This window comes from Mchenga conophoros, linkage group LG2, assembly GCF_057382185.1.
Source record: "Mchenga conophoros isolate Kocher_MC1m ecotype Shallow Benthic linkage group LG2, M_conophoros_male_GT1.1, whole genome shotgun sequence".
NCBI classification, from domain to species: Eukaryota; Metazoa; Chordata; class Actinopteri; order Cichliformes; family Cichlidae; genus Mchenga; species Mchenga conophoros.
Window position 1 is genome coordinate 20,255,697 of NC_140527.1, and position 13,727 is coordinate 20,269,423.

The following is a 13,727-nucleotide window of genomic DNA, read 5'->3' on the forward strand; positions in this document are numbered from 1 at the left end:
TTTTGACGTGTGTAACATGTACACTTCTTCCTCTGAGTACTGAAATTGCAATGTTTGTCTCAAAACATATAAGTTTGCATATGAAAAGCACAAATTAAATCTGAAAGAACCACTGTCCTTCAGCATTACTGAAAATCTCTAACAACAAACAAAGCATTTTTGGATGCAACGATAAATAACCAACACTTTGCATTGAAAGTAAAGCCCCTCCAAAACAATATTAACATAACATTAACTGAAATATTTTTGGAGTATCCATTTAAAATACATTAAGTGAACCATGTGCAAAACTTGCTTTTCATAACATTTAAACTAATGCCTTAAAGTAGTTTAATCCTGTTCATCTGGAGGAGGGTAGGATGACATAAAGGCCTGGTTAAAGGATGCATGCTGAGCCTGGTCTCGAGGGTTTGGTCGTTCTGGTCTAAAGGGCTGACCCGGATTGTGAGATGGTGAAAGGGCATTACCAAAAGGAAGAGGTTGAGCTAAATCTTGTTGGAAAGACAGAGACTGATTGGACATCTCAAATAGTGGAGACTGAGATGAAGCCATGGGGTATGGAGGGGAATGGATGACTGAAGACTGTGTTGGGCAGTAAAGATGTGGAGCCTGTACTGCCTGCTGGTAGAAAGGTGGTTGTTGGCGTGTGATGAGCTGGGTCAACATGGACAGCACTTTAAGATCATGCTCATGCTGAGCTGCTTGCATCTTCAACAGAAGCTCCGACTCATCATTCTTCAAGGCGCTTGTAATCTTGTCCGCAAATATTTCCAAAGTTGACTCCATCTTTGACTTTCTCTTCCTGCTCTTGGCAGATGTATCTGTAAAGGGAATAGTTGTTTGTGTTATTTCAACAAAAGGATAATTTTTATGTTTGAAGGACAGAGGGAATTTCCATATGCAGTTCTGGTACACACCTTGGAGAAATTAGAACATCACCATATCAGTACAGGTCAGAAATTAAGACTGGGGTATTTGATCATTTGAGTCAACTCGTGGTTTTTATTTAAAAAACATTGTACAATCTACAGCATGTCTTACATTACAATCTCACCCTTCCCTCTCATTGACAAAATGAGTAGTATTAATTAAAAGATATGTGTGCTTTATCCATGCTTAGACATCTAGAGTAAAATTTAACTCATTATTTTGCCTTGTGAGGTCTCGACATGACACCTTACTTAGAAAAAACGTTTTTATTCAATGTGATGATGAAAAGTTTGCAACAACAATGTTCTATTTGATATATGGGTTACTTACTTCTGGTTTGTGCATTCTTCTTTATGGAATTATCTGCACTCACTGCAGATGAAGAACTTTCCTCTGATGCAGAATCAAATGTCAGTGACACAGGAGTATCCTCACCCAGTGTACAGGCGCCTTTCGAAAATACAACCATACAACCTATTAAAAAGTTATATACATGGTTACAGCTGATGTAGTTCAGCCTTCATTTAGAATTACGCTATTGCTGTCATATAGAATGTTTTCAATTTTTGTTCAGTAATTTATTCAGTTCTGTTATGTTTAGACATGTGTTATACAGTACGTTTAATGTAACGTTACTTGTACTTAGTTTTATTCTCCACACATGACTACAACAAGTTAGCCTACCTTTTTCACTGTTGAGGCTGGGAGCTGGACTGGCGCTAGCCCCTGGACTTTCAGGCTCCTCTTCAGCTGTTTCAATGGAGCTATCGATCAGCTCTATTGGCTGACAGCTGGGTTTGTCCCCCAAAATACGGTCAAGCTCATCATAAAACGGGAAGGTGACTCGACCACGTCCGCTTCGTTTGTTTATATCTTTAGCTTCTTTAAACTTGGCTCTGAGGCTCTTGACTTTCCTCTGACACTGTAGCCACGTTCGCCTGTGCCCTCGTCCAATCATTTCTTTGGCAATGCACTCGAACACAGCCCGGTTGCAATACGACCCTTCAAGTTTAGCTTGGATAGAATTGTCTCCCCATATGCTAATCAATTCCGCAACCTCAGTTTCGGTCCACTGACCCGCTCCGTCTCCAGTTTCCGCCGCCATGCTTTTTTGGTTTGTCTTCTCCGGCGCTGATAATTGGCGTCTGTCTCGTGTCAGTGACGTAAAAGACGGATTTAATGCGACCTGACCGTTCACACAGCAGTCGCTTTCTAAAACATCGGATATGTATCGGATTCAGTACCACATACGAAAGTGACCCAGATCGGATTTGAAAATATCCGATTTGTGCCGTTCACACTGTCAGACCATGATCGGATATGGGTCGCATAGGGTCAAAAAAATCGGATTTGATGCGATTTCGCCTGCAGTGTGAACGTAGCCTTATAGAAGAATTAGGAAGCGGAACCGGCTGTTCAAACCCCCACAAGGCTTCTTGCTGGGATTGAAACGATGGGACGAGGCGTGAGTTTCTCAAAATGGGCTCATTGAGTGCAGCATGGATAAGATCTTGGAGAAGCTTATGGCTGCCGTGAATACTCAGAATAAGACCTCTGAGCAGCGCACTGCGGTCGTGAGTTTTCAGAATCGGCTCTTTGAGCACAAGAATGACAACATCACAGAGCGTAAGCTCTCCAACAGGAGATTGAGAGACCAGTGTCGGACTGTTAGAACAGCTTTGAAATTCTCATGAGTTGTTTGCACTAAAGTAAAAACCACCATCACTTCATGGCGCCAGCTGCGGTCTCAAGGCTGGAGCTGAACAACAACACCCTGATAACGACTGTGTTTAGACTGTTCCTTCCCATTCCATGCAAGGCCACCTGGGTTGGTTGGAAGACTGTTTACTTAGCCTGGCAGGGCGAAGAACACTGTCTCAGCTGAACTCTGGACACACACACACACACAGACATATATACAGTACACATGCAGACATACACTCATCCCAAAGTCCACATCGACCTCCTGGATTGAAACAGGGGTCAAGGGTTTCCTAAAGTCCTCCTTAAGTCTGCCTGAAGTCTGTGGTGTAGACGGTGAAGAGGAAAGGCGAGAGGATAGTCCCTTGTGGTGCCCCTGTGTTGCTGATCACCTTGTCAGACACACAGTGTTGAAGACGCACATATTGTGGTCTTCCTGTTAGGTAATCAACAAGCCATTCAATTACTGTATGCATAACTGACACTTGTATTTTTCATTTTCTATTTTTCTTGATAGTTAGCAAATTAGCAGTTTGCCCAATCCCTGCACTACTTGGTTTACCAGCTATGCAAGTGGTGGTAATGTATTGTCAGTTCTTACACACATTTGATAATTTGATTTGAAGTCATGCCACATTCAGTGGTGACATGAAATTTGCAAAATTGCCTTTAATAACATTGGTGTCTCAGGCTATTCAGCTGCTACGTAATGTCCACGCAGTTCTGTTTTCATGTTTGTGTACACAAAGAACATTTTGCCATAATCGCCCATCTGGAAGGACCAAACTGAGGAATCTGGAACTGTGTTATTGATTTCTCATCCCAAAGCTCATATTCCACTGGCTGCAAAAGTTTTAATTTGGCTGATTGCTTTGTGATGACAAAATGGCACTCCTGCCAGTTAGATTCCACTATTATAAATGCAGATAGATGGTACAAGATTTTGCCTCAGTCCGCAACTTATAGGGTAATAACACTTACACATAATGATTTCTGTAATTACATATATTCTTCAGGGAACCAAATCAATAATTGTGAACATGAACAACTGAGAGAGGCACCAGAGATACAATTCTAATATCTGTTGTTGTCAACAGAAACCCAGAGCTGCTGTAAAAGCAACAGACAGGAAACTAATTTAGCACAAACAGTACGCAGTTCCTTTTAACTGGAACACTTGTATATTATTCCAGCTTGTTATTGCATATCCTTTATAAATACAGTCAAAAGCGTCATCCACGTTTGACATAAGCTTAGAAAGTACAGTACTGTGCAGGTGTGAAAAATTGCTGTAAACAAAGAATGATTTTAGTTTTATTTGTCATATGCAATTTAGCACAGGGTTAACATTGCAATGAAATGTATTTGACGAGCAGAAGATGTCGCTCAGCAGAATGGTACAGTAGAAAAAATAGTAAAGAGCAAAATATTAATAAACTATAGTAAAACAAAAAAGAAATAGAAATGATTGTTTATTGGCCCCAAATGTATTCTGCAGTTGGACAACGACCCCAAACACACAGCCAAAGTCCTTAAGAACTGTCTTCAGCGTAAAGAAGAACAAGAAGTACTGGAAGTGATGGTACGGCCCCCACAGACACACTCCCTGATCCCAACATCATGGAGTGTGTCTGGGATTACATGACGAGACAGAAGGATGTGAGGAAGCCTACATCCACAGAAGATCTGTCCTTTGTTCTTCAAGATGTTTGGAACAACCTACCAGCCAAGTTCCTTCAAAAACTGTGTGCAAGTGTACCTAGAAGAAGTCACAGGGTGGTCCCACCAAATACTGATTTCTCTTTTGTTCATTCACTGCATTTTGTTGATTGATGAAAGTAAATGAACACTTCCACTTTTGAAATCACTCTTTGTTTACAGCATTTTTTTTCCTCATCTGCCTAAAATATTTGCACTGTACTGTATATCAGATTAACCTAATTAAACAAATCAAATTAAAATATTATTTCTTGTAAATAAAACACAGAACAGTAAACATGATAGCGTATAAAATTCTGAATTAATTCTGAGAAAACTTTGTAGGGGTGAAGAGTGGGGTCATGTTAACAATCTATTCAAATTTGGCTTACATACACTAAGGTATTCAAGGCCAATTGACAAAAAGTCATAAGACTTAGAAACTATGATTCTTACAAGTGTGGTGTGTTTGTCAAGTAACATATAAAAATTTAAAAAGTCATGTCACTTTGACCTCTGACCTCTCCTTCAAGGTAAATAGTTAATCTGAAGGTCAAAGTGATAATAAAACCATAAACGTTTTTTTAAAATGACAGTGTATCCTGTAACATGTTGGCATGAGATAAGTTTTGACATTTTTGCTCTTGTTAATGTGAATGCTGTACAAATGAATGGAGAAAACTTCAAACCCACCCTACCTGAAATTTAACTAGTTCAACATACTGTGAGCTGGAGAAAAAGTTAAAACTTTAAACAGGTCACAAGTAGTGATGTGCGATACCACTTGAATACCAAGTAAAATTCAGGGTGGTATCAACAATACTGATCCGATACAGATACTTTGTACAAAAATTTAATGTTTTATTGTATTTCAAATTATAGCTTCATAATCATTACAGGACATCAGACTACTTGCTCTTAATGAATAATAATGCAGAATTGTTATACAGAAATAAAAATCTGAAGTTCTGAAGTTTGAACATGTTGCCTGCCTGCAGCACTAAAGGACTCTGCAAGAGACGTCTGTCTCCCCCCAGCAACACCTGTCCCTCTTCAGCTCACCTCAACACAAGCTCGTCATATGATTTACTCTGAGGTGTTTTACAAGGTTAGTGGTGTTGCCACAACACCTCACTGTCTTGCCACATGTATCACAAACCACGTCTCGGCTGTTTGTGGCACACATGACACAGTTTACGCTCAACCATTGTTGAGAGTGCGCACGCCAAGGGGCCTTCTCATGGTCCGGGTGAGTGCTGGGTTTTCCTGCGTGCCAATGAATCCATCACTGGGCAGAGTCACCACACCCCCCTCATTTGTGGCACCTGTGTGTAATTAGCTGCCAGGCTCTTAAGACCAGCGTTCTCAAACATTCCTTGCTGGAGGACCGTGGTGGAGGGGGAGGGTGTGCAATGTTTGTCAAACAAGATAGTCTATATAGACTCCTGGGTAAAGGCAATGATTTGGGGTATATAGCTATTGAAGTTTGGGACAGGAGTTTGTTAATGTTATTGTCAATTTCTACAGTCCTTGCACCAGACTGGAGCTGCCGCGTCTTTGTTCAAATGAAGGAAGTGACTGTCGTAGAGTTATTTGTTGTGGTGATTTTAATGCCCATAGCAGAGTGTGGGGAGGCACACACACAGATAAAAATGGTAAGGTAATTGAGGAATTGATGGATACATGCAATTTGGTTTGCCTGAATGATGGTAGGGGGACCAGATGTAATGTTGATAATGGAACAAAGTCGGTTTTGGATTTAACTCTGGTCTCAACTGTGCTTGCAGGAATGAGTCAGTGGACCATCAGAACAGACACTACCATAGGAAGTGACCATTATCCCGTTTTCTGTGATGTTGGAGGGAAGATACAGGTATCTCTAAGAGAGGTGCATAAGAAGTGGAGTTTTCATAGGGCTGACTAGACAAAATTCCAAAAACTATGTGAGAAAACGATTGACAAGGTTGATGAGTCTAGTAGTGTTGATCAAATGAATAATCAGTTTATCGAAGTAATTATGGAAGCCGCCAAGGCCTCAATCCCGACCAGTAAAGGCAAGGAAAGTAGGACTTTGGTGCCATGGTGGACAGAGGAATGTCGAATTGCTGTAAAGGAAAGAAACAAGGAGTTTAAATTTCTCCAAAGAACCCTAAACCTGCAAGCTCTGACTGCATACAGGAACGCAGTGGCAGTGGTCAGGAGAACAGTTAGACAAACAAAACGGAGCAGTTGAGGTTGTTCTGTTCTATAGGAAGAACCACTCCAGTGGGGAAGTTCTGGGGCATGATCAGAAGGATGGGAGGCGACCGACGGGAATGGGATTACCCAGTTCTATCCTCAGGCCAACAGAATTTTGTAACAGCTCAGGAAAAGTAGAGGTTATGGTGAAAACTTTTGCTAAGATTCATAGCTCTGATAATATATCAGTGTTGGGAAAAGACAGAATATGCCAAACTAAAACACGGTATTCGGAGGCTCTAGTAAGAAAGGCGCACATAGACAGTAGTTTGGATGCGGTGTTTTCTCTGGAGGAAATGGTGAGAGCACTTCAAAAAACAAAGCCCACAGCCCCGGGAAAGGATCAAATTTGTTATTTAATGTTGAAGAACCTTGGTACGAAAGCGCTTAATGAACTGCTGTGTTTGGTTAACACAGTCTGGATTAAGGGTGAGCTCCCAAGTACTTGGCAGTAGGCTGTTATTGTGCCAATAAGAAAACCCAGGAAGGATCCATCTGAACCAGATAGCTACAGACCATCAAATGTGTGCAAGTTGATGGAACTTATGATAATGGCTAAAGCCGCTTTTCTTTCCAGCTCAATTATCAAAGTGGTTTCAGGACAGCTCGGAACACAACTGATGCTATTAGACTTGAGACTGTTGTTAGGAAAGCACAGGCCAATAAAGAGTCTGTTTTGGTAGTGTTTTTTGACATAGAAAAGGCATATGATATGTTGTGGGGGGATGGGCTTTTAATCAAGTTGCATAAGTTGGGTATTGGTGGCAGGACAATCAATTGAATCCAAGACTTTATCTGGTAGGAAGATCCAAGTGCAAATTGGGTCTACAATTTCTAGTCAGTTCACGGTTGAGAATGGAACGCCACAGGGCAGTGTGATTAGTCCCCTGCTTTTTGATATAATGATCAATGATGTTTTTCCTGATGTTCCTGAGGGAATTGGGAGGTCTTTGTTTGCTGATGATGGTGTGTTATGGAAAAAGAAGAAATATTGAGCACCTAGTGGGCAAGGTTCAGGATGCTGTAAATATGGTGGTTGAGTGGGGATTGGACGGAGGATTCAGGTTTTCGGTGGAAAAACCAAAAATGATGATCTTTACCAAAAGAACAGTGAGTGGGACATGACATTGAAACTGTATGACAAGGTAATTGGGAAAGTGAGCTCTTTTAAGTACTTAGGTGTTGTGTTTGATTCAAGACTGACATGGAGGGAGCAGATTGACCAGATTGAAACCAAATGCTAAAAAGTTATTAATGTAATGAGGTGTGTAGCTGGGAGGTGTATGGGAGCGAGCTCTTCAGCTTTGAAAAGACTTTACCAGGCATTAATTAGATCGGTCTTTGATTATGGGTGTGTGCATGTGGTTCAACAGCTCCTTCTGTGCTGAACCGTTTAGATGTTCTACAATCGGAAGCCCTTAGAGTGTGCTGTGGAGCTTTTAAAATGTCTCCGGGCCTTCCTGCTGCTGCAAAGTCGGGGCGGTCTGCCTCCCCCCCACCGCAGGGAAAAGGGTAACACCACCTGGGTCTGGGTGCAGTTCCCCCCTCCAGGGGCAAGGGTACCTAGACCCGGTTTGTAGAGTACGCTTGGGGAGTGTGATCGTGTGTACAGCGTCTCTTTATGTCTGTCTCCACGTTGGTTGAGTGCGGAGTAAGTGCATATGAGAGCATGAGGGTGGGAATGGATGTTTGTATCTGTGTGTGCCTGTATGTCTGTGTCTATATGTCAGGTTGGGTGTCAGGCGCCACCTCTCTGGGGACATCTCAGGCCCTCCAAGGTTTGGAGGCCTATCTCCCCCTACCACCACTTCCCCTGCCAGTGGCAGACTCCCTCAGACATCGGTGCGTTGGTGGTTCTTTGTGTCCGGGGATGGGCGTCCAGGTACACACCGGCTCACTCCTTGGCGGCCGCTTATCGGGGCCTGGAGCCTGGGGCTCGCTCGGGCCACTTCGGAGGTGGGGTGCCCCCGGCCTCTCGGCCTGGGGCTCGGTCACTCAGGCACGGCTGGCTGCCGGCGGAGCTCACGGGCGCGTCACTGCAACTCCCCCTGGCTTCTGCTCCGCGGCTGCTGAGTGAGCCCTCATCTGGGACTCTCCTCAGCTCTTTCTGGGACAGTGGCGCGGCTGCCCCTCTGTTGGTCTTCCTTGGTCTCTTGTGTTCTGGGGGCCTCTGGATGTCTGGAGTTTTGATCTCCTCCATACCTGCTTCATGCCCTGGAGGACGGGGCTGTGGCCCCCCCACACCCTCTAGCAGATTATTACATGAAGGAACCTTTAAAAAAAAAAAAAAAAAACAAGCGCGTCCATGCTCACAGGTGTACACACGGGTGATCACACCCACAAACTACACCCTTTTTGGCTCCTACCTCAAAGCACACTGTGTTCTGTTGATCTTATGTGCTGCACAATAATGTTTAATATTTAGTATTTACTGTCATATTCCCATATATCATTGTGATGTTGTTTATTCTATTACTCTTGTTCTCTTCTGCTTGTTTTCTTTTTTCTTTCTCAGCAGGTGATCCAGGTGATTGATATATGCATTTTTTTTTCTCTGCCCGTTCTGTTGGTTTATGTTTTTTGCCCTTCTCCCCCGTCCCTCTTCTCAGCTGTTTCTCTTTCCCTCTTTCTTTCTCCCCTTCTTTCCCCCAGTCAAGTCTGTCCCGTATTCAGTAAGTGAAAATAAAATAAACAATAAAAGGTGAATCAAATGGAACATTACGGCAAGGCTGGGATGGTCAATTTGGTAAAGTAAATCCGTTGGGCATCTTTCTTTGCCTTTAGACAACAATTCTGATGAGAATAAAAAAGGAAAAGAAAAAAAAAGTCTCCGGTCAGGGCCCTGCAGGTGGAGATGGGAGAAATGCCCCTAGATCTTAGGAGGAAGCAAGTATCTGTGAATTACTGGGTTCATCTTGGTGGTCATGGTGACCCATATTCCGAACAGTAGGAGGCGGTAATGCTCCTTTACGTTGGTTGCCAACCATCGTTAAACACAAGGAAGAAGAAGATTCCTCGCTGGAACGTCAGCTAACCCATGTTAGTAAAAGTCATACCTCAGTAAATCCTGTTTTAGTGTTCTCAAGCTAACCCTGTCTACTTGCCTCTGCAGCTTCACAGAGGTTGGATCTTGCTGTCAGTAACCACTCTACTTCCCGTCGCTGGTTTGTTTTCTATTCTCGGTGCAACTCGCCTGCCTCCCTGCCCAACACTTCATAGTGAGTGTACACGAACTGGTTTTTTTTTTTTTTTTTTTTTTTTTTTTTTTTTTGCCTGTCCCGTTTGGCTCTTTTGCCATCAGAATTATTGTCTAAAGGCAAAGAAAGATGCCCAACGGATTTACTTTACCAAATTGACCATCCCAGCCTTGCCGTAATGTTCCATTTGATTCACCTTTTATTGTTTATTTTATTTTCACTTACTGAATACGGGACAGACTTGACTGGGGGAAAGAAGGGGAGAAAGAAAGAGGGAAAGAGAAACAGCTGAGAAGAGGGACGGGGGAGAAGGGCAAAAAACAAAAACCAACAGAATGAGCAGAAAAAAAAAAAGAAATAAAAAATGCATATATCAATCACCTGGATCACCTGCTGAGAAAGAAAAAAGAAAACAAGCAGAAGAGAACAAGAGTAATAGAATAAACAACATCACAATGATATATGGGAATATGACAGTAAATACTAAATATTAAACATTATTGTGCAGCACATAAGATCAACAGAACACAGTGTGCTTTGAGGTAGGAGCCAAAAAGGGTGTAGTTTGTGGGTGTGATCACCCGTGTGTACACCTGTGAGCATGGACGCGCTTGTTTTTTTTTTAAAAGGTTCCTTCATGTAATAATCTGCTAGAGGGTGTGGGGGAGCCACAGCCCCGTCCTCCAGGGCATGAAGCAGGTATGGAGGAGATCAAAACTCCAGACATCCAGAGGCCCCCAGAACACAAGAGACCAAGGTTTAGCCTCACCCAGACCTCTATTCCCCTGCAAGCCTCACCTTCTACCCAGACAAGTAAGACTATGCATTTTGCTGCCTCCACTCCACAGACTGCTGCGTGGGGCTCGCATTGACTCTGCTCACCTTTCATTACAGTGACTCAGAGAGAAACCCTGTAATCCTGTACCTCGTGTGCCTGCTCCGGGAAATACCTAGTATTTAAATACCAGGCTGTTTTTCCCAGCCAGATAAAGACTTCTTCCTTTAGACTGATGATTCTGATTCTTGTTTTCTTGTTTGACAATTATTGAGATTGTTCTAGCCAGGCCTTGTGTTACATAGCTTTGTTTACATTCACAGCATCCCTAGTAATAGTCTTGTCTTTTAGTTCTTGCCAGTCTAAATCAGATTCTTAGTACCATAATATGAAGCTTTGCGTTAGTTTAGTAGGTAGTTTATATTCAGAGGTCAAGTGTTTTCCCTCTCACCCTTAGTTCATGTGTTGTGTTTTGTTGCACTCCCCTCTTTCATTATGTGCCACTTTTGAGTGCCAAATTGTTCGTTTGCACTATACCTCCGAGCCTCCATGTGGTGTCTGCATTTGGGTCCACTTACCTGTGTTGGCCGCCCAGTCGTGACATCCCTCCTCTGCATGATGACATCACAAGCAGAAAACACAGAGGATGGAAAATTATCGGAAAAAAAGTCTTTCTTTCATGCCCAAACTTTTTGCCCTACTTGTAAAATATATACATCAAAAAGTAGCTGTGATTCATCGAGTTTAAACTTGGAGCCTGACAGTGTTAGGAGTCCATCTACACTTGCCAATGCTAATTCTTCTCCACTCTTGAGGCCAAAACCCAAAACAGACACTAATTTTAGTGGCACAGATACAAAAAACACATCCTGCTTCAGTAACATCTCCTTCTGTTTTGACAAACCAAAGTTCATAAAATGAAGCTTAGTTTAGGCTGAAGAAGCTTCTCGGATGAGAGGTGAAAAATCTTTAAGCAACTTAAAGAAGTCCAGACGCTTTTCTTTGCAAGCTCCTTTGACTACGATGACCTGGATGACTGAGAACCTTCACAGACATAAGCTCAGTTTAGGTACATTTTTGGCTTTTATTTAGCACATTTTCTGGTATTTACACTTAAGCTGGCTGAGGTTTTGGTAATCTTACGCAGTGAAGCTCATTGAACAAGTTCAACTTTGAATATTTCAAATATTTTTAAGCATTTCAGACAATCTTTACATTTTGAGCATTCACATGCATTTTCGCTAGGAAATGCTTTTTTTAGTTTTTACTGCGCTACAATATTAAAGTACATTAAAAAGAACAAAAACCTAAATAAATACAGGGAGTGCAGAATTATTAGGCAAGTTGTATTTTTGAGGAATAATTTTATTATTGAACAACAACCATGTTCTCAATGAACCCAAAAAACTCATTAATATCAAAGCTGAATGTTTTTGGAAGTAGTTTTTAGTTTGTTTTTAGTTTTAGCTATTTTAGGGGGATATCTGTGTGTGCAGGTGACTATTACTGTGCATAATTATTAGGCAACTTAACAAAAAACAAATATATACCCATTTCAATTATTTATTTTTACCAGTGACACCAATATAACATCTCCACATTCACAAATATACATTTCTGACATTCAAAAACAAAACAAAAACAAATCAGCGACCAATATAGCCACCTTTCTTTGCAAGGACACTCAAAAGCATGCCATCCATGGATTCTGTCAGTGTTTTGATCTGTTCACCATCAACATTGCGTGCAGCAGCAACCATAGCCTCCCAGACACTGTTCAGAGAGGTGTACTGTTTTCCCTCCTTGTAAATCTCACATTTGATGATGGACCACAGGTTCTCAATGGGGTTCAGATCAGGTGAACAAGGTGGCCATGTCATTAGTTTTTCTTCTTTTATACCCTTTCTTGCCAGCCACGCTGTGGAGTACTTGGACGCGTGTGATGGAGCATTGTCCTGCATGAAAATCACGTTTTTCTTGAAGGATGCAGACTTCTTCCTGTACCACTGCTTGAAGAAGGTGTCTTCCAGAAACTGGCAGTAGGACTGGGAGTTGAGCTTGACTCCATCCTCAACCCGAAAAGGCCCCACAAGCTCATCTTTGATGATACCAGCCCAAACCAGTACTCCACCTCCACCTTGCTGGCGTCTGAGTCGGACTGGAGCTCTCTGCCCTTTACCAATCCAGCCACGGGCCCATCCATCTGGCCCATCAAGACTCACTCTCATTTCATCAGTCCATAAAACCTTAGAAAAACCAGTCTTGAGATATTTCTTGGCCCAGTCTTGACGTTTCAGCTTGTGTGTCTTGTTCAGTGGTGGTCGTCTTTCAGCCTTTCTTACCTTGGCCATGTCTCTGAGTATTGCACACCTTGTGCTTTTGGGCACTCCAGTGATGTTGCAGCTCTGAAATATGGCCAAACTGGTGGCAAGTGGCATCTTGGCAGCTGCACGCTTGACTTTTCTCAGTTCATGGGCAGTTATTTTGTGCCTTGGTTTTTCCACACGCTTCTTGCAACCCTGTTGACTATTTTGAATGAAACGCTTGATTGTTCGATGATCACGCTTCATAAGCTTTGCAATTTTGAGACTGCTGCATCCCTCTGCAAGATATCTCACTATTTTTGACTTTTCTGAGCCTGTCAAGTCCTTCTTTTGACCCATTTTGCCAAAGGAAAGGACGTTGCCTAATAATTATGCACACCTGATATAGGGTGTTGATGTCATTAGACCACACCCCTTCTCATTACAGAGTAGAGATGGACCGATCCGATATTACGTATCGGTATCGGTCCGATACTGACCGATCGTGGCTCAAGAGTTGGGCGTTCGCCTTGTAATCGGAAGGTTGCCGGTTCGAGCCCCGGGTTGGGCAGTCTCGGTCGTTGTGTCCTTGGGCAAGACATTTCACCCGTTGCCTACTGGTGGTGGTCAGAGGGCCCGGTGGCGCCAGTGTTCGGCAGCCTCGCCTCTGTCAGTGCGCCCCAGGGTGGCTGTGGCTACAATGTGGCTTGCCATCACTAGTGTGTGAATGTGTGTGTGTGAATGGGTGGATGACTGGATATGTAAAGCGCTTTGGGGTCCTTAGGGACTAGTAAAGCGCTATATAAATACAGGCCATTTAAATTACTGGATCGGATATCAGAGAAAAATAAAAAATGTAATCCGATCCATTAAATATCACGAAAG

The 13,727-nt window shown here is 42.6% G+C and overlaps 1 protein-coding gene across 1 annotated transcript; it reads right to left on the bottom strand.

Moving 5' to 3' along the window:
- Window positions 1-330: 330 nt before the first annotated feature.
- Window positions 331-2,035, bottom strand: LOC146581859 (uncharacterized). The gene is made up of 3 exons (XM_085247659.1): window positions 1,615-2,035; window positions 1,261-1,380; window positions 331-821 (listed from the first exon to the last, which is right to left on the bottom strand). Exons 1-3 carry the CDS (start codon window positions 2,033-2,035, stop codon window positions 331-333), a joined length of 1,032 nt encoding a protein of 343 aa, XP_085103785.1.
- Window positions 2,036-13,727: the final 11,692 nt, after the last annotated feature.

Excerpts from the sequence above, each read along its gene's own strand:
- LOC146581859 (XM_085247659.1), bottom strand. The coding sequence starts at position 2,035 with ATGGCGGCGGAAACTGGAGACGGAGCGGGTCAGTGGACCGAAACTGAG. Across the intron at positions 1,381-1,614 it reads CAGCCTCAACAGTGAAAAAG|GCGCCTGTACACTGGGTGAG; the intron begins GTAGGCTAACTT and ends TATTTTCGAAAG. Across the intron at positions 822-1,260 it reads GAAGAATGCACAAACCAGAA|ATACATCTGCCAAGAGCAGG; the intron begins GTAAGTAACCCA and ends TTCCCTTTACAG.